Source organism: Marmota flaviventris, chromosome 3 (assembly GCF_047511675.1).
Source record: "Marmota flaviventris isolate mMarFla1 chromosome 3, mMarFla1.hap1, whole genome shotgun sequence".
NCBI lineage: Eukaryota > Metazoa > Chordata > Mammalia > Rodentia > Sciuridae > Marmota > Marmota flaviventris.
The window spans coordinates 45,889,568-45,910,536 of record NC_092500.1 but is presented as its reverse complement, the minus strand read 5'-3'; the positions used below and the strand labels follow the sequence as shown (position 1 = coordinate 45,910,536).

Below are 20,969 nucleotides of genomic sequence, written 5' to 3'. Positions count from 1 at the left end.
GCGGACACAACATCTTTTGTTTGTATGTGGTGCTGAGGATCGAACCCGGGCCGCACGCATGCCAGGCGAGCGCGCTACCGCTTGAGCCACATCCCCAGCCCCGACCCTTGTCTTTATTTCACTGTTTTCTAACTTTGCACATCAGAATCACCAGGGCATCTTTTAAAATCACATTGATTATTTTAAGCATTCCTACATTCATTCATTCAATTAAATTTACTTAGTGCCTGTTATGTACTAGGCTCTCCTCTAGGCATTGGGGATTCATCAGTGAACAAAACAGGCAAAATTCTTGCCCTCAAGGAGCTTCCATTCCTGTGGGGAACAGACAGTAAACAAGATCAGTAAGTAACGTGGTATGTTAGTGGTAAGTGCTGAATAGAAAAATAAGGCAAGGAAGAGGTTAGGTAGCTTGTGTGTGATGTTGCATTTGCAGCGTGGGCAATTATAGAATGCTTTTATTGAGATACTGATATTGAATATTGAGTAGAAACTTGTAAAAGGGGAGAGGTAAGTGATGCAGATTGGTATATAGGTAAAAGGCATCCTAAGCAGAAAGGATCAACTTGTCTTAGACTTGTTTCCATCCCAGAATGTTTTTACATGTTTGAGGGTATAGAATGGAGACAAGTGTGACTGGGATGAGTTGGGATGGAATATAGAAACTGATGAAATCAGAGAGTAATTGTAGAGGATTAGATATAGATCTATGTAGAGCATTGCTATTGTAAAGACTTCAGCTTTTATTCTGGGTGAGATAAGAAGCCAATTAAGGTTTTTTTTTTTTTTGTTTGTTTGTTTTTTTGGTGGTGCTGAGGATTGAACCCAGGGCCTTGTGCATGCAAGGCAAGCACTCTACCAACTGAGCTATATTCCCAGCCCCCAATTAAGGGTTTTGAGCAGAATAGTGACAATGATTTAACTGTCTGGAGATTAAGTGTAGAGTGGCAAAGGTGGAAGGAGAAAGATCATTTGAGGCTATTGCTATCGTCCAGGTGAGAGATGATGTTTGCTTGGTCTGGGGGGCTAGCAGTTAAGGGGGAAAGGTTTGACTAGAGGCTTGAAGAAGTGGGTATATGCTATGCAACTATCTGGGTAAAAGGCATTCTGGGCTCCTGACCTCTGCATGTTTGAAGAAGAACAAGGAGACTAGTGTGGCTAGAATGGAGTAAGGTTGGGCTGGGAAGTAGAATGAGTTGGGTGGGAAAACTGAATATTTGTTTCTAAATGTATTTTGAAGGTTTAACTAATATATCAGTGTCAGACAGGAAGACAAAGTTTAAAGGATGATTCTAAAGTTTTTAGGGGAACATCTGGAGAAATGGAAGTGCTGTTTTACTAAAATGGGAAAAGTTATGAGTGAAGAAAGTTTGGAAGAGAATGTTTGGAATTCAGTTTTGGACACTAATTTTGAGATGCTTCTTGGATGTCCACATCTAACTAGGAGGAAGTCAGAAGAGAGAAAAGGGCTAGAGATAAATTTAGGGGTCATTAATATATATATGGTATGAGACTTCATGAAACTATGAATTGGAAAACTAGATAAAATTCCCAAGGGAGTAATATATTTAGAAAAGAAGAGGTATAAACCGAGGAAAAATTAGGAGCAAAGGAAACTGAGAAAAAGCCAGAGGAAAAGAAAACAAAATCTTGGTATCTTAAAAGACAAATAAAGACTGTATTTCAAGAAAGTATGACTAGGATGTCATATAAGATGAAGATTTGGATTCACCATTACAAAAAATATTGAGGTTATTGGAGATTTTGATTAAAGGAAAATTTTCGTGGGTTGGTGGATGTGACAACCTAGAGGTAATCCAGAAGGAGAGGACTTGGAGACAATAAGTACAGCTCATTGAAGTTTTGCTCTAAACAAGGAGAGAAAATGGACTGTAGTTAAGAGGGAGAAGTATAAGAGAGGTTTTTTGATGATAAAAGAAATAATGGCATATGGTTGAATGTTATGGGAATAGTTCAGTAGAGAAGAAGAACTGACGAAACTGGAGGAGGAGGAGGAAATAAAATTAGTAGAGGAACTACCTAAGAATTGCTACAGTCCTTGGGTAGCCAGTGGTAATGGATTTCCTACAGAAAAGAGGGGCTGGTCCTAGCCATAATCATCAAAACTCATTATAGTGATAGGAGAGAACAGAGACTGTATAAACTCATGTGCAGTTTTGTGGTTAGAATCGTGGGTATCTGGGAAGTTCTCCTTGAGTAGCTTACATTTTCCCAGAGGTCGGAGGCAAGATGTGAGAGTAAAATGTGGGAGAAGGTGGAGGCTTGACAAGAGGTGTAAAGTAGTTAAATGAATTGGGAGAATGAATGGACAAGGGAAATAGTGCATGATTGCCAGACAGCATTATAGGCTCACTTGAGGTTGGTGATGCCAAGTGGGGTCAACCAGCATGATTGTGTTTTTCTTAAACTTTTTTTTTTTTAGGTATACCAAGTTCCATGGAGAATTAGATTTCACTAGGGCTTGACTTAAGTGCTCATTTTGCTTCTACAGATACCTTATAAATTACCATTTTTATATATCATTTTTTTGATCCCTTTTACAATTTCTGCCTGGCTTGTCATTACTACGTATCTACATAGGAAGAAAGAAATACTGATAGTTCATGAGGATCTGAACAACTTTTTACTGTGTTTAAAATACACTAAGGCTGATAGTCTGTGTTGGCATTTTGTCATTGTAAATTGTGCTTTAATTAGTAGAAAATTATTTGTCAACTGTGAAATGAGAATGAAATATTTTGACATTTTAAATTGAAATTTTATATTCATAGCATGAATTTTTTGGTATAGCTTTTTTGCTTATTTGTTTGAGAAGTATGTATATAATCCTATAGATACCTGCTTGTATTTTAAAAAACAAATGTATTTTAACAGAAAGATGGAATATTGTTCTAATAATTTTTAAAAAATATATTTGTATAATCTAAACTTATGCTATCTATTATTAGATTCTACTTCATTGTGAAATACCATCCTATTTCTGTGTAAAGAGTTTTGAAAGTTTTTCAAATTATTTAGTTTAATAGGGGGAGGATAATTAAAGCTTTACAACAGACTTGATTTTGGAATAAATCATTTTGAGTTTGTTGTTTCTTCCTGATTTTCTGAGAAATTCAAGTTGGAGAATGCCTTTTTTGTTGTAATCTCACAAAATGCACTTAGTAGGCATTAGTATTGGTGAATTGAATTGTTGATACTTTTGGATGTGCTCAAGGTTTCTGTTTTTAATGATGTGAAATTCATTTCCATCATCAAAGTATGGATTTTAATTTTTTAAAAATTATAAAATTGCTTATAATATTTAAACTGAATGGTATGTATATGAAAATATGGAAGCAATTTTTCCTAAAGATAAATTTGAAACATAACAAGAAAGTTGATAATGCTTCTTATAATGAAGGAGTAATCATGAATGAAATAAATTTCTGATTACACTTGATTGGCTACTAACTTTTTAAAAATTATTTTTTTCAAGTACTACTACCTATCACATGCATTAATGATGGGCATTTTTATTGCTAACTAATGTGAATTATTAGTGTTGCTTTTAATTCATTGAAAATATTTTTGACTGTGCAAATAAAATGTTTCTATGTTTAGATTAAAACTGAAGAATACTTAAAAATTTGTGAAGAAGTGAACTTTTTTTTGAACAATATTCCAAAATGTCACTTTACTCCATATTTGAAATATAATTTGATGAATTTTTCTTTTTTTATGTAAAACTTGGCAAGAAGTGAAATTAATAGCAAGTAATTCTGTACTTATAAAGATATAAGCTTTATAAGAATCTGTTTTTTGAGAGGTTTTCAAATATGTAATAATTTCCCTCTTTAGAAAAAGATGTTAACAGAACAGATCGAACAAACAAATTTTATGAAGGTCAAGATAATCCAGGGTTGATTTTGCTTCATGACATTCTGATGACCTACTGTATGTACGATTTTGATTTAGGTAAGTTCTTCTCTGAAGTCCTAATTTAAAAAGACTTGTGTATTTTTATTTTAGAACTTAAGTTTATTAACCAGTTAAAAATAGGTAATAGTTCTGTGGACTAGATTCATAAGGATTGCTCCTCAGGGGACTAGAAATTTATAAGGCATAAATAAGTATGGTTCTCAAGCCAGGAGCCCCAAATTTGCTGCGATAAACTTACAAGGGCACTGTGGAATCTTTTAAATTTTTGAGAGAATTATAGTGACATATATATAGAACACTGTACTAAGTACTAGCTGAAATAGTTAATTTAACATTATGTAACTATATTCCTTTGATGAAGTTATATATTTGCAGAACTGGGTTTTTTTGGCCTTCAATCAATTACTGGTTGAAAGTAAATGAGAATAGTGGTATTTAGTTGAATTTCAAGGTTTGATATGCAGTGTAGTACCCAACAGATGCTAAGTTTTTAGGGCTTAAACACAGGCTGATTATTCTTTATCTGAATGCTTTGGACCAGAACAGAAGTGTTTTATTGGAGTTCATATATATATGAACCTTGTCATTGCTGAGGCTGGCTTTGAACTCAGGATCCTCCTGTGTCAGACTCCCCAGCCAGTGGGCTTACAGGCATGCGCCATCCCACCTGGCTCTAGTTGAGCATTCCTAATTTGAAAATCTGAAGTCTGAAATGCTTCAACATTTCATATAAGCACTCAGAAAGTTCTAGTCGGAGCATTTCAGATTTCATGGTTTGGATTAGGGATGCTTAATCTGTACTTATGTTTGGACATAATTATGTAATAATTGTAGCTGTTATTTCTTTGAGTCTAGAAGTACCTTCTAAAAAATTACTGGGAGAGTAAAAATGCCATGAACTGAGAAAACTTGGGAATCAATGTACATTTTATTTCTGGTATGGTTTGATGTCTTGCATAGGTAGTTCATATTATTTTGAAGGGCATTTGAAATTTACTTTTCTTGGTAAATGTTCATACCAAATATGAGTTGTTAGCACTGTTCTGGAGGTGAAAATGGAAAATTGTATACAGAAAGGATGCTAAGGGGTGGAAAACTTAAGGAACTAGTATTTTAAGCGACAAGAGAATTTGAGCAGTTTCTTTAAAAGGACCAACAAATCCCAAAACATCAGCCTTTAAATAAGTAAGATGAGCGAGTTCTTAGTTACCTACCATGTGAATTGTTTCCAGTTAGACAATAATAGAAATAGGTGTTTTCCAGATTACTTTTGTAGAGCTTTAAATATCTGGAGAAGATGTTTGGATACTTTGCACATTGAACCCAAATAAACCTTGAATTATGGATACATTTCCTTCACTATTTGTATGTATTTATATTTTCTTTTTTTCTTAAGAGAGAGAGAGAGAATTTTTAATATTTATTTTTTAGTTTTCGGCAGACACAACATCTTTGTTTGTATGTGGTGCTGAGGATCGAACCCAGGCCGCACGCATACCAGGCAAGCGCGCTACCGCTTGAGCCACATCCCCAGCCCCTGTATTTATATTTTCTTGTCTTTATGAATTGAGGGAAGATGTAAGTTTGTTTGTGGGTATTGAGGTAACAGCCTATTTGGTGAGAATAAATTGAAAATCACAAGGTTTTCTTTAAAAGCTAAAATGCAGCCAGTCCTGTCTGTCGTATCGTTAGTGAGCTTCAGAGTGGATCATTTAAAGCATATTGGTAGAGTGCTTTTCATGTTACAGAGTGAGTTTTACTTTAATTTTAATAGTAGTCTTTTGAAGAAGTAGGGAAGTAATTCCCACTTTATGAGTAAGGTTATACTAATAGAGACAGTGACTTGAGTTCACACAGGTAGTAAATAATTGGCTTGGAGTAGAGCCCCAGAACTTTATTGCAGGCTGGCATTCTTAATCCCTCCATCTTTAGTACCCCAGTCCCTTGCTGTTTTAATTTCTCTTACCACTGTAGAACATCAGAGTATTGTTTTTGGCAATAGTAGTCATTGCTCCATTCTCTCAAGTGGTAATTTTGAGAAAGGAATTTGCACATAGTCCTGTATCTTGACGGGAATACATTCTGAGAAATGTGTAAACTTGCCTCTCCCATTTGTCTATATTAACTCCACATTCTTTCTATTCAGGCATTTCAGTTATCTGAAACACAGTCAAGAGTCCCACTGATAATTCTAGACTTAAGAAAAGTGAAGATAGTTCTTATAACAGCTATGGACCAATGTCTCTTGCCCTTTATTTGCAGTAGAGCAACCTGTGCTATAAATTTACCCTGTCTCATAGGTGATTCCATAATATTGAGATATTTGGCACCTTAGCCTATAGATGACATGTATTTGCATTAAATTCATTCTCAATAATGAGAAAGTTGACCACATGATTAAAAGCAGAACTTAAGAGTAATTTTTAATTTGGTATAGATAACTGTATTTCAGGAAGTATCTATGGGAGATATCTTTTTTACAATGTATGTTGATAATCATGATCCTGCATAGATGAGAAAAGGTTAAATTACATTCAAAATATTACGTATAAGAAGGCAGGAGAGTGTCTAAAATTCTTTTAAAAGATGATTTTTAGTTCTCAATATATATATTTTGTATTTGATACTCCAAGGGATAAGCTTCAATTACCTGGAAATTGACCTGTATGTACATTAAATTTTCTTTTCAGCACAAGAAGTGTACAATAGGATGATAAAGAGTTCATTTCTCACACCTCTCAACTGAAACAAATTTGCTTTGAAAATAATTTTAGGGAACTACTTTAGAAATTATAGTAGTACTGATGTGCATCAGTCAGCAGTAGTGCAGAATCTGAGTGCCATTGAATGCTAATTTAAACACCTTTAATCTTTCTTTAATTAAAAGGAATTTGTACATTAATTCCATCCCCATAATTCATGGCATACCCTAAAGAACATTATGTATAAAATAAAATAGATTTAAGGCTATCAGAAGACAAAGATTAATTTGACAACTGGCTTCAGCTAAGACTTATAGAAGAAATATGGTAGTGATCTCATATGAAAGCTGAAGACTTAAAGGATTAGCTTTTTAGAAATTTTTATTCATTATAACTTAATAAACCCTTTTCTTTTCCTAGAGAAAAGGTGCTTTGTAAATCTTTTGAGTAGCACTCTTTGAAATTTTTCCATCGTAGACCATATGCAATCAGATCCAGTAGAATAATACTCTTTTGCACTTTGTTGAATTCAGATTAGATTTCCATTTTGTCTTAATTGATTTAGACTTTATATTTGTAATAGATTTCACTGTGTTAGTGCCAGGTAAGAAAGTTCTGATGTTAACAATTTAGTCTTCCTTCCAACTTATTCTTTTTCTTAAAGTGTGCATTATTTTAGAAACCGTCTTCATAAATTTGTAGAAGTGCTCACATTTAGATATCTTGTCATATGCCATTTTTTCTAGCTCTAATTTGTAAATGTCTTGATAACTCTATTGTCTGCTACTGTAATAATTGAATGTCTTCCATGGGAACCTAGATATCTTTTTATGCTCATGTGAGTACAGCATACTTTGTCACAGAGGACAATGTAGACCCAATGAATTTATAGTAGGATGTGTGGAAAGGCTTAGCAGTAGACGATAGGGTATAGACTCAAAGCAAATTTAGCTTCATCTATTTTCATAAAGAGATCTGAAGGCCTTTTTCTGTTACATGTTATTTTTATTTTTGGTACTGGGTATTGAACTCAGGGGCACTCAACCACTGAGCTACATCCCTGCCCTGTTTTGTGTATTATTTATTTAGGCAGGGTTTCGCTGAGTTGCTTAACTCTTGATCCTCCTGCCTCAACCTCCCGAGCCGCTGTGATTACAGGCATGTACTATTGTGCCTGGCTTGTATTACATGTTTGATCTGAGTTTTCTGAAGAGATTTTGGCTTACCTGCTTTCTGGGGTCATTTTTAAAGTTTTCCTCCAAAACAATGATACATAATTGTGTATCATCTCTAGCAGAATTACCCACTCCCCCTTTTAATTATAGACTTATGGGCTTCAGTATGGAAAAATTTTGGTGAATAAAAATGTAACCTTTGGATCTGCACATTAAAGACTATATTTTCTGCAGATGTCCCAAGCCACCAACCAAGAAATCTCCATTTAATTTTAACAAATGTACAAAAGCTTCCAAAGTTGAATATCCCTTTGTTGGTTCAAGAATTGGTGTCTGAAATTGAATTGTAAAAGAAGGAAATTAAGGGGTTTATAGCATGGAATAAAAAGAAACTTGTTATATTCAGATGAAAAGCAAACCAACACTTTTGTTTGTTTTAAAGTGAGGAATCTGAATTCTTATCTTACCAATTTTTCTTTTAATCAAGTATTGTAATTAGTGTCATGGTTGAGAAATTATAATAGCTTTAAGAGAAAGGTTAGAGTGACAATTTAACTACAAAAATATTGATTGGGTTTAATCCATTTGCTAGTATTGTCTGGGTAAATAGTAACAAGAAAAGAGAAGGATGTGGATATGATATTTTTAAAAGTTTTTTTTTGTTTTGTGTGTGTGTGAGAGAGATTTTGTGTGTGTGTGTGTGTGTGTGTGTGTGTGTGTGAGAGAGAGAGAGAGAGAGAGAGAGAGATTCCTTTTGAATTACCAGTGGTCTGCTTGCTAAAGCTGTTGGACCCTTTTCTATTTTATTTTACTTATTTGTAGTAATTGGGCATTGTTGACCACTGTGGCCTTTCAACATTCTTACCTGGATTTTTGCAGCATTATTCTTCCTTAATTTTTTCCCCTTGCCTTCCTGACTGTTCTTATTAAATATACCTTTGAATACGTGTTCTTATATTTAATCTTCCTCTGGTTTCTTCTTTATCTCCTTTTCTCATGATGCTGTTGCACATTATTTTTATTATCTGCTCTTTATAGGGATACCTTCACTAAAATGCGTTCTCCAAGATACATATGTGCTTGACATCTCAATATAAAACAACTTATATTTCTCACGTGAATGCTTCTTCATCCCCCCCGTCCCTCTCCCTCCCTCCCCGTCTCTCTCTCTCTCTCTCTCTCTCTCTCGTTGTGTGTTTGTGTGTGCTTGCACGCGCGCTCTCGGGGTTGAACCCAGGGCCTTGTGCACCTTACCAACTGAGCTGTATCTCCAGCCCCCTGTTTATTTTCGTTTTTTCATGAAAAGAAATACCTGCCACTTTTTTCATCCAAAGGCAATACATAATTTTCAGTGAAATGGTGATGAAGTGCATGCGCGCGCACACACGCACATGCGCTCACACACAGTTACATAAAGCATAGGTTTTCAGAGATAATATTATTTTCTTCTTCTTAGGCTATGTGCAAGGAATGAGTGACTTACTTTCTCCTCTTTTGTATGTGATGGAAAATGAAGTGGATGCCTTTTGGTGCTTTGCCTCTTACATGGACCAAATGGTAAGAGCAGGGATTTTTTTCCTTAAATGAAACTCATTTTGAAAAATTTAGTTTTGTAACTAAAAATGTTGGCAAGACTATGGGAGAAAAGGTACATGCATACATTGTTGGTGGGACTGTAAATTAGCGTAACCACTCTGGAAAGCAGTATGGAGATTCCTCTAAAAATTAGGAATGGAACCACCATTTGACCCAGCTATTCTGCTCCTCAGTGTATATACCAAGGATCTAAAATCGGCATACTGTAGGGATGCAGCAACATCAGTGTTTATAGTGGACAATTCACAATAGCCAGACTATGGAACCAACCTAGGTGCCCTTCAACAGATGAATGGATAAAGAAAACGTGGTATACATACACAATGCAATAATGCTCAGCCATGAACAAGAATGAAATCATGTCATTCGCTGGTAAATGAATGGAACTAGCGACTATAATGCTAAGTGAAATCCTAAGACTCAGAAAGTCAAAGGCTGAATGTTTTCTCTGATTCGCAGAAGCTAGCGTAAGATTAGGGGAAAGGAGAGAGAGGGAGACGGAGGTGAGGATGGGGAGAGAATTCCATCAAAATAAAAGAAAGATCAGGGGAGTAGAAGAAGGTGATTGAGGGAGGCAGAAGGAGTGGAATAAGGGAAAATTAGGGGAAAGAATCTGACCTAACTTTCCAATGTACTATAGTGATTCTCACCATTATGTATATTTACAAGATATTAATTTGAAAAAAAACAATAAATAGAAAGATCTGTAGAGTAGAAGAAAGTGGGGAGGGGAAGGGTAAGTACTGGGGACTTAATTGGAGCAAATTATATTCCATGCATTTATAATTATGTCAAAATTAATCTTAATGTTTATAACTATTATGAACCAATAAAAATTTAGTTATTTAACCTTATTATATGACTGATTTTTATATTTAGCCAACTATGATGGAGCTTAAAAAATTAATCCATTGTATTTTCCCTCTTTAATAACCTTTTAAAAGATTTGGAAATACTGGTGTTGTTTTTAATATAAAAAGTAGAAAATATGTGCCTGTAGTATAGGAATAACCAGGATTTAATATCAGTAAGTGCTTATGTTCTTCAGAAGAGCCATGAGTCATTATAGAATATTGATGAAATAGATGAAGTACTTGAACTCTTCCTTCATCAGTTTAGCCATGCCAAGTAATATCCTAACCTTTTGTGAACATTTTGGATTTTGTCATAGTGATTGATTTTTCTCCACGTGTTTTAACTATTTGTAAGTCTGACACTCTTAGCAATTGTTGTTTTCCCAGAAGTCTGTGATTATTAGAATTCAACTATGTCTATATAGACACGTTAGTTTAAAAAATAAAAAGAATTTATTGTCAGCAGTTTATCTAGGAGAGTAGTGGAGAGAATATTAACAGATAAAATAGAAAAGTCTTCTCAAGCAATCTGTTAGAACAAAGGCAGAAAGAGGTATGAGTAGATAAAGGCATATGAAATCCGAAGACCTGACTATATACATAGGTCACTGTATTTTTTCAAAATAAAATTAATAAATTTGATGCTGGCTCTTTTATGTCAGATATTGAAATGACTTGTTTCAAAGGGGATAAAGTACTTTGAATCGATAATCATTTAAAATATTTCTGAAATGTAGAATTTAACTCAGAGCTTCTGGGGTACAAATGTGAAATTTGAAAGTTGTACTCTTTTTTTCTTCTACCCTTTTTGTTTATTTTTTTTCTTCTTTTAGTATTTTTCACTTTTGTCTATTTCAAGTCTCTTGTTTGTAGTTTGAAAACTAATCCTCACTTAGTTCTTTTCCAAATAATATATTTGATAAGATTGATTAGTTTTAAAATGATCTTTTACTGTTAAATTAATTTTTAAATTAGTCCTTTGCCAAAAATTAATATTTTTGGATTATTTTAGAATAATTATCAATTGTAATAATCTGGTGATATAATTTGCCTTCCTTATCTTTTTGATTGATTGATTTGCCTACCTTCTTAGTTCTAATTACTCTCAAGTGCTCTAGAAACCTGAGGCATTTGTTATAAAGGTCTGTACAACTGATACTAATTACATTACAGCTCTTGTCTGCTTTCTTTGTGTTTTTCTTGTTTATTTTCTTTTCACTAGAGTTAGTATGTTCCTTGATAAAGGAATCATGTTTTTGTTTTATTTGTAGCTTACCAAAATTTTCTTAATGCCCAATCTGAGGTAATTGAACAGATTTTTGTAGAATAAACATGAATCTTTAAACCTCTTCTTATAGTAGGTATATATCTTCCCAAATTAACATCATTGTACTGTATTTAGCTTCTTACTATAATAGTTTTCAATTAAATGAAACCAGTATTAGTATGTTCAAATATATTGACATATAATGTCATACAGTGCATGTATACATACCCAAGAAGTAGTTAATTTTTAAAAATGAGATATGTGTTAAAATGAAGTTAATTTTATTTCATGTGGTAATTTTTTTTTATTGGTTGTTCAAAACATTACAAAGCTCATGATATATCATCTTTCATACATTTGACTCAATTGGGTTATGAACTCCCATTTTTACCCCAAATACAGATTGCAGAATCACATCAGTTACACACTCACATTTTTACATAATGGCATATTAGTGACTGTTGTATTCTGCTACCTTTCCTATCCTCTACTATCCTCCTCCTGTGGTAATTTGAAGGAATACTTAATGATGGAAATAATCTGATAAATGTTTATTTCCCAAATATGTTCCTTTCACCAAACCTTTTATGTTGTGAAGAAATAAATGTGTCAGTGTGCTGCTGCTATTCCTGCAATTCTTTTTTATCTAAATCAAATGAATAGGGGAGAAAATAATCCTTAGTTTAAGACCAAGGATTTTTTTCTCTTCCTTCTCTTTGTAGTATTGCTTTAGCTTTTGAATTAGTTGTGTATTTTTTAACATACTTGCATGATAGAAGTAGAACATTTGTCCTTAGACATCATGCTTTAGTTATAGTGGTTATGTAGTATAAAATGTTTTTAAAATATTAATTTGTGGTAACAGTTGTTTCCTTTTGAAGCATCAAAATTTTGAAGAACAAATGCAAGGCATGAAGACCCAGTTAATTCAGCTGAGTACCTTACTACGATTATTGGACAGTGGATTTTGCAGTTACTTAGGTAAGTATAACTATCTTTATAAATCTTAAAACATTTTGTTCATAAAATGAATTAAATTTGAATTGTTTACTTGAATTGATAGAAGGCAGTTAAATAATATAGGGGTTCTAGTCACCTAAAATGCAGAGAAAAATTGCAGTTTGAGAAAGGTCCCTTGGTTTTGACATAACTAGTAGAATAATTCATATATGTGTTTTTTCTTCTGTATAGAATCGCAGGACTCTGGATACTTGTATTTTTGCTTCAGATGGCTTTTAATTAGATTTAAAAGGGAATTTAGTTTTCTGGATATTCTTCGATTATGGGAGGTAAGTTCTGAAATTATTATGCAAGTGTAATATTTATAATGGAAAGATTCAATTTTTTCTGTAGAGTATAAATGGATTGTCATAGCCCAAGTGAAATTTTTAAGGTACTTACCTTCCAAAATTCTTGTAAGTTTGCAGTCTGTCCTTAAAAATTAATGACCTCAAACCTAATATATGGTCTTTTGGAACTTCTTTCTTAAAATCACAATTACTATGAGATTTGAGGCCAAGAGGTATACCAGAATAGTTCCCTAGACCATTTGCTATTTATATTCTTTCTTTGGGATACTCGAATTTATGTGAGCCTCTGTCACATTCTGGTATAGGTTTGTTTAGCATTCAAATTGATGAGCCAGTCAGTTGAGTTGGCACTTAAGCTTAGTTTGTGATCTGTGGTGTTAGGAGGGGACTGGCATGTGTTTTGCTCTTTAAAAGAAATGTAAGTTACAGCAAAATGGCAAGAATAACATAACTAACATTCCACATTCCAAATTTAATATATATAAATATTTTTTTATGTTTACTACTAGTGAACCCTTTCTCTCTTAATCTTTCAAGAAAAAAAAAAATCAAAGCTAGTTAGTCTTTTTCACCATCCCAGTTCCTTTTCCTTCCTGACACTCTAGAGGAAATTCATTATCATAGTTTTGGAGTACATCCTTTTATTCCATTTTGCACCTCTGGCAAATCTTGATAAAAAAAGAAACAAAAAACCCCTTTAATTCTCAACTGTCTGTTAATAACAAATCAGTCTACTTTTTAATACAATATTGGTATAATGACTGATTGTTGCCTTTATACAAATGAAGGGATGACCAAAATTTTCCCAAGGAAATAATCCATTTGAATAATAAACTTACAGTGGAACTCCAGTGTCCTCTAAGACTTTTACAACTGGAAATTGATTCCAGTTACCATTAGAGAAAGCAGTGTGTAATGGAAGGATCATTGCTTTGTACTTGTTAGATCTGTTCTGAAATTGGAAGTAAAACTCCAGGTTCTTTGATAGAATCATGTTTAAATGTGTATCAGTTTTGTTAAACTAGAATCTCAATTTCTTTAAAGGATGAATTAATATTTATTACCGCAAAGCTAGAATAACTCCTCAATCTGTGTTTATCAAATAAATTGGAACTTTTTTTAAAAAATTTTTTATTGTTGGTTGTTCAAAACATTACATAGTTCTTGATATATCATATTTCACACTTTGATTCAAGTGGGTTATGAACTCCCATAAATTGGAACTTTTAATCGAAACTTTGAGGTTAATTTTATTGTAATTGAACTTTGGGAAATTGGAATTAGTTTGAAAATGATTTACTTCTTTTGAAAGAAGTAAACATATTTCAGGGATGCACTAATAATGTTGTTTGTATGAGCCTTTTTGTCTCTCCAGAAAAGGTATTATTAGGTACAGCAATTAGGTACATTAACAAGGTCTTAAAATCTGAGGGCATTACCTATATTCAGGGAAAAGTTTAACTACTGATCAAACATTCTATGTTTGGGTAAAAATTTTGGATAATTGATTTAGTTTTTATCATAGCTGGAGGATACTCTGAATTATATAATACAATATAAAGCTTTATAAATTTGGAATGTAGAGCTACCTATGTATGTTTTTCATCCTATATACTGTATAATTAAATCTTTTTTTAAAATTCAGCACATGTGAGGCACTGGGTTCCATTCTCAGCACCACATAAAAATAAATAAATAGACATAATAACTATTTACTTATTTATCTACAACTAAAAATAAGTAAGAAACTGAAGGTTCAGAAAAATACTGAAAGTTCGTCTAACCCGTATATCATAAACTTAACCCCACAGCTATGGTTTCTTAATAACACTTATCATATTGGTAAAGTTCAATGATTTGCATATGGTAGTTATCCACAGATCCAAATTTATAATACATCCAACATTAGTCTTGATACTAGTTCCTTTGTAGTTAATTAGTTACTTTGTAAGACTTCTTCACTTCCTCATTCACTAGCTAGAAAAATAGTAGGCTGTTCCAACTAGACAATTTCATTGCTTCCAAGTTCAACATTGTATTTGTGAGAAAAATATTTTAGAATTGATATGACTTACTAAATAATTCTTCTATTTTTTTAATAGGTAATATGGACTGAATTGCCATGTAAAAATTTCCATCTTCTTCTCTGTTGTGCTATTTTGGAATCAGAAAAGCAGCAAATAATGGAAAAACATTATGGCTTCAATGAAATACTTAAGGTAGTATTCCTTTAATCTTGATTTTATTGTTTTGGCTTTTTCCTCTATTTGGTGTTCCTGATATGAAGAACATATTCTTGCAATGTTATTGAATCCCTTGAGTAATTACTTAAATTTTATTGGTAAAACTTTGACTGGTTTTCTGAGAATGATGGTTCACCATATACATATTGACCAGTTATTTTTACTTGGCCAATGAGGAAGAAAAGGAACATGCAACAAATGCTCTTTTATGTAGTTTTGTTTTTGAAAAAATAATGCTTTTGCTTATTAACTTTGAGATAGCAGACTTGAGACAGCTGCTAGATTTAATGTTCCATAAGCTTATTAGCTTTAAACCTTAAAATAATCTGATGAAAGATATATTGGATTTCCTGTGTATTTGTAGTCTGTGACTATTTCTTAAGTTTTATTTGCAGTGCAATATAACTGGTAATAAGTTGTTTGTATAGTAAAATGTAATGGTTTCAGTTTTGATTATCATTTATTTTATTGGTGTTTTTAGCATATCAATGAATTGTCCATGAAAATTGATGTGGAAGATATACTGTGCAAGGCAGAAGCAATTTCTCTACAGATGGTAAAATGCAAGGTACACATACAATGTTTCAAGTGATTGCAAGGCTTTTATTCTTTTCTCTTTTTGACGGAATCAAGAAAGATTTTTCTTCTTAGAAGTAAAATAAGTGACAGTTTTAGCAAGATAAGAGAAGGCACAGAGAATTGAACAGCTTTTTTTTTTTAATATTTATTTTTTAGTTGTAGTTGGACACAATACCTTTATTTTATTTATTTATACTTGGTACTGAGGATTGAACCCAGGGCCTTGCACGTGCCAGGCTGAGCCATAACCCCAGTCCGAACAGCTTTTTGTTTAGTATCATAGATTTATAGCACTTAATTGAAAACAAATGGCTACTTATATCAGAGAGGAAACATTTAATAATAAGGCCAAGTGGAAAAAGTAATGAAAATATTTCTACTACAGCTAAAGAGGATATAGAATTAAAGCAATGATACATTATTGAATTAATGAATACAGAATAAGGAACTATTATTAAATGTGTAATGCCCCAAAATAAAAAGATTCTAATAAAACATAATTAAATGAGTACTAGTCTGTCATTGCATTTGTATCAACCAAGCTCTTTAATTATTTGTAAAAACAAGGTAAATTTGATGTATTATCTGAATTAAAACCAAATCAATGTATATTTTAATATATATATTTAGTTGTGAATGGACCACAATACCTTTATTTTATTTATTTTTTTGTGGTGCTGAGGATTGAAACCAGTGCCTGACATGTGCTAGGCAAGTACTCTTCCACTGAGCTACAACCCCAGTTCGTTTGATATAGCTTGGCTTGGCTTTTATATTTTTATAAGAATTTGTGTTCAGTACATGTACTTATACTTAGTTCAGCTCAAACATTTGATAGCTTTTCTGTTTCAAAACATGTCGATTAGATATTTCTTCCATTGTTTACTGAGAGAGATTATATAAAAAATATTATTATAAAAAAGAGAAAGAGATAAATACTAAATACTAGAAAACTATATTTGTAGTTGTGCTTGGATGGAGTGGAGAGTGACTAATTTGGAAACTGCTTGGGAATCACTCATAAAATAAAAATAAATGGCTAGAATTTTGTTTGGAATGGAGAATCAAAGTGTGGAGATATATGACATTTACAATGTCAGAACAAATCTTCAGATTCTGGACTCAGAGTAGTCTTAATATAAGTGTTACTTCATGATTATTTTTCCTTAGTAGCAAATGTGGTTTTGTTGTTGATTTTTTTTTTTCATATGCAGGAATTGCCACGAGCAGTTTGTGAGATCCTGGGACTTCAGAACAGTGAAGTTACAACACCAGATTCAGATACTGGTGAAGATGAGAATGTTGGCATGACTCATCCTTCATCTACGTTTCATAGTAACACCTTGCCCACCCTTGCTGCTAGTGGAGCCAGAGATGACAGTCCAACACACATATCAGTGCCCCCAAATGTCAGCAGATTAACACCTGCATGATCATTTGTCTTGCTATTTTTTTTTTTTAAAGACACTTGGTTGCAACTCCTTTTTAAGTACTTGAAAGGTGGACATTTAAAATCTTGGTATTGATCATGCTTTAAGGTTTATGGAAAGAAAGTGTACTGATGTTCTTGCATTAAAGCTTTACAAAGTTTTAAACTAATTATTTTTGTAGTTACTTCTACCAAATAGCCTTTCCTTTTCAAAAACATTCCTTAGTATTTTTATAGCCAAGTACATTTTATTTTCTTGCTGATGAACTGGAATTGGATAAATATTACAAGTAGATGAGTTGGAAATTATGCACTTTGAAAAACATTTAATTTGTTTACTCTTTAAGTTTAGTGGGTTTCGAATTTGATTAAATTAAATGTTGAGCCTTTATATAGCATTCTGAGCTGAGAAGTAGATTGTTACCCAGTGATGAAATTTAAAAAATAAATGAATTTGTTTTTTTTCTATTGTTTACAACAATACTCAGCTTAAATATTTATGCTGGTTGATTGTGATTTAAATTGGACATTTTCATCAATGCAATTTAATGTGTAGATAAAAAAACTATTCAACCATTATAAGTGGATTGGCAGTATATTTTTTACATTGAACTTTTCTTCACTTGTACATAAAGACTAAATGTAAGTACTATTTATGAGTATAAGAAAGGATAGGCATATTTTCTTTAACTGAATAAACTTGACTATTGATTTATATAACCTGATTCAACAAAATTAATACATGGCTTCAATATGAGATCTTTTTCAAAACTATTTTCTTAACATTTATTTCGTGAGAGTACATTCAATCCTGTACTTGGTATAATTTTAAAATTAATTGCTTGTAACCTCACTTTACTAATAATGTTTATTATCTTTCCTAACAATGCATTAACTGATTAATCAGGTCTTTAAATTTTTATAAAATGCTTTTTGCAAAAAGCTTATGTCAAAAATTTCAAGATACTATCATGAGTCTCAAAATAATACTTTTTTGTATGTGAATGAAGCTGTTGTTTTTACCATGCAGTATTGCATGATTTTAAGTTATGTGGAATAAACATAACTGTCCCGTTTTAATTGTAATTTGTTAACTCCTGTACATATCATTAAAATAAATTTGAAGTTGAATTAGTGTTTTCAGTTACATTACGTTTAGAAATAGTCTGCTAGTTTTTCGTCAGAATAATTAAAAAAAAAATCCAAGATAGACTTTAGTACATCTCATATTTTTATGTTATTGAAATAGTCATTTGAGCTGTGGAAGTGGTAAAGAAATGTGACTCATTATAAGTGAAAACATTTTTCATAAGCATGAAAATGGGCATAGTGTTGCCTTGGATAACCTAATTATTTGACTGAGTAAAGCAACTTACTATAATTGATGTCAATAGTTTTAAGGTAAAAGTTGTGTAGTTGTAAAATGGTCCAGTAGATAGCTGCTCCCCCATCCCCAGAAACTTAGGGAACCAAATGAACTTTTTTCTTAGTTGAGTATTAACTGACAATCATGAACTTTTAGAAACCTTAGATTTTAGTTTTTAATATCATGTGTGTTATCTTTCATCAGTTAATAATGAGTAAGCCTATTTGGAAAAAAAGTAAACTGATCAAAAACTCAGCATCTCCAGCTTTTCATTTCCTGCTATTCAGGAAATTGCTTAGAACATCTTGATGTCCTCCTTGTTCTTCCTGGACAGTGACTTTTTGGTTATTTTCCTATTACGTAATATGATATCTACTTCAGATAATTTTTTAATCTAAATACATTCAGTTAGTTGAACTTTTATCAAGTTTCATTATAAAACTGCTTGTTAAAACATAAGTTTCTCTAAACAGCGAACTTTTCTACGTAGTACATTTTCAATATGGCAATGAAAATATAGTATAGTGCTAAAGTCTTAATCAGTCCACAAAATCTAGGTAGCAGACACCATGTAAATTTGAACTGTTGAGATTGCTGAAATATATAGTTCAGGTAAATTTCTTCATCTAACTTTTGATAGGTTGTTTATTTCTGTTTTCACAAGATACTGTGTCTCCATCCCTATAATACACAAAATATGTGCTCTATTATTGGTATGTAAAGTTTTTAAAATTCAGATAGTTTTTTTTTTTTTTTAACTGTTAAGTATATTTTCAATTCTGTTCAGTTCTGAACCTATGGGAAACCTGTTTGCATTTAAGAACTTCCCTGTTTTCATTATTTCATATGTCTGGATTCCTCATCTCTTTATATATTAGGAACTTTAATCTTGGTGATAAAAGACTACAACTTTTTTGAACAGTAAGGAAATATAGCCTTTTGATATAATATATTTGACAGCATAATCAAAAATTGGGGCACGACTCTTACATAAAGCTTTTTTTTAAACAATCGTGCTGGTATTATTTAAAAATCACTTATTATATTACCATCTTTGGTGCAAGATTAGGGTACACAGACTACTTATGAATATATGTTAATGTGGTGGTGATGATTATGCAGTGAAACATGGTAGTGAGTGATTCTTGAATGCACCACCATTTGAATGATGCAACTATATTTGGCCTGTTCTCTCCTTGAGATCTTATGACATGGGAATTTTAAGTGTGGATTTTTTCCCAGTACTGGGGATGAACTCAGGGCCTCTTGCATGCCAGGTAAATGTTCTGTGGCTGAGCTATATCCTCAGCCCAGTTGTGGAATTTGGAGTATTGTTCTAATTACAAATGTTTTCCTCACTTTTTTTAAAAGTAGACTACTATGTATTCTACCCATCTTGACATAGGGAGAAATAATGTGTTGCCTTTATACAGAGGCCAAGATTGGGGGAAGGTGAACAGTTTATACTGGATGTATTCCTACTACTCTCTTTGATAACCTCAGCATCACTCTCTGCCCATGGAAAATTATTATGAGCTCAAGTTAAGAAAATTATTATAATCAAAGATCTATAGTAATCAGGAATATTTACCTAATCTGGTTCAGTCTCTTTAGATTAAATTAGAATGTTTGGATACTAGAACATAAACTATTAAATAATGCCTCTCTTAGTTATACCACTGTTGTTCCTCACATTTTTTTTTTTTTTTTTATGTTCTAAAAACAATGAAAAGAACAAATTCCAGTGAGCTTAGCTGTGATCATCTGGTTCAGCTCTTTTAATTAAAAATATTATTAACCTCAGAGATAGACTTTTGCTGTGACAGTAATAGGTGTTTCCAATACCAGTCTAGATTGGAGGTATAAGATTCAGTGACTTAGTATACTGCTTAAAAACGAACAGGACTCTTGTTAGATTGCCTTAGGTGTTAGATGGTCTGCTTGTATAGAAACTAGGATTTCTTCCATAGGTGTTGCTGACTCACTTTGCAAAAGCAAATTGTTCTCCAGTGGTGGAGTCATCAAAAGTACTTCTGAGTGATCAGCGTTTACACTGTATTTATTATTTTGACTGGTAAAAATAGGGAAAGAATCTTTTTCATCAACATTGCATACCAAGGATGGGTGGGTGGCACACGCCTGTAATCCCAGTGGCTTGGGAGGCCGGAGAATTGAGAGTTCAAAGCCAACCTCAGCAATGGTGAAGTGCTAAGCAACTCAGTGAGACCCTGTCTCTAAATAAAATACAAAATAGGACTGGCGATGTGGCTTAGTGGTTGAGTGCCCCCAAGTTCAAAATAAAACATAAAAAACCCATCACATACTAGAGAAGGGTTTCATTAACTATAGCTTACAGAATGTAAGAGTTTAGTTTTGCAGTGGCACATCTCTTTAGGAAAGGAATTTAAGGAATAAAATATGCAGCCAACTTTTTTTTTAAATATCTTTTTTTAGTTGTATTCGGACACAATACTTTTATTTATTTATTTGTTTGTTTATTTTTATGTAG

The 20,969-nt window shown here is 32.6% G+C and overlaps 1 protein-coding gene across 2 annotated transcripts in view; it reads left to right on the top strand.

Annotated features, from left to right (window-relative positions):
* Positions 1 to 18,225, top strand: part of Tbc1d15 (TBC1 domain family member 15) — a 62,356-nt gene extending 44,131 nt beyond the window's left edge. Inside the window, exons 11-17 of one of the 2 annotated variants that reach the window (XM_071609678.1) lie at positions 3,859 to 3,975; positions 9,333 to 9,373; positions 12,415 to 12,514; positions 12,725 to 12,822; positions 14,946 to 15,062; positions 15,568 to 15,654; positions 16,880 to 18,225. In XM_071609678.1, coding sequence (XP_071465779.1) covers positions 3,859 to 3,975; positions 9,333 to 9,373; positions 12,415 to 12,514; positions 12,725 to 12,822; positions 14,946 to 15,062; positions 15,568 to 15,654; positions 16,880 to 17,098 — 779 coding nt within the window. In that variant the 3' untranslated portion in view covers positions 17,099 to 18,225. Of the gene's footprint in view, positions 1 to 3,858; positions 3,976 to 9,272; positions 9,374 to 12,414; positions 12,515 to 12,724; positions 12,823 to 14,945; positions 15,063 to 15,567; positions 15,655 to 16,879 lie in introns of both variants that reach the window. The other variant, XM_027922469.2, reaches the window with a different exon arrangement.
* Positions 18,226 to 20,969: the final 2,744 nt, after the last annotated feature.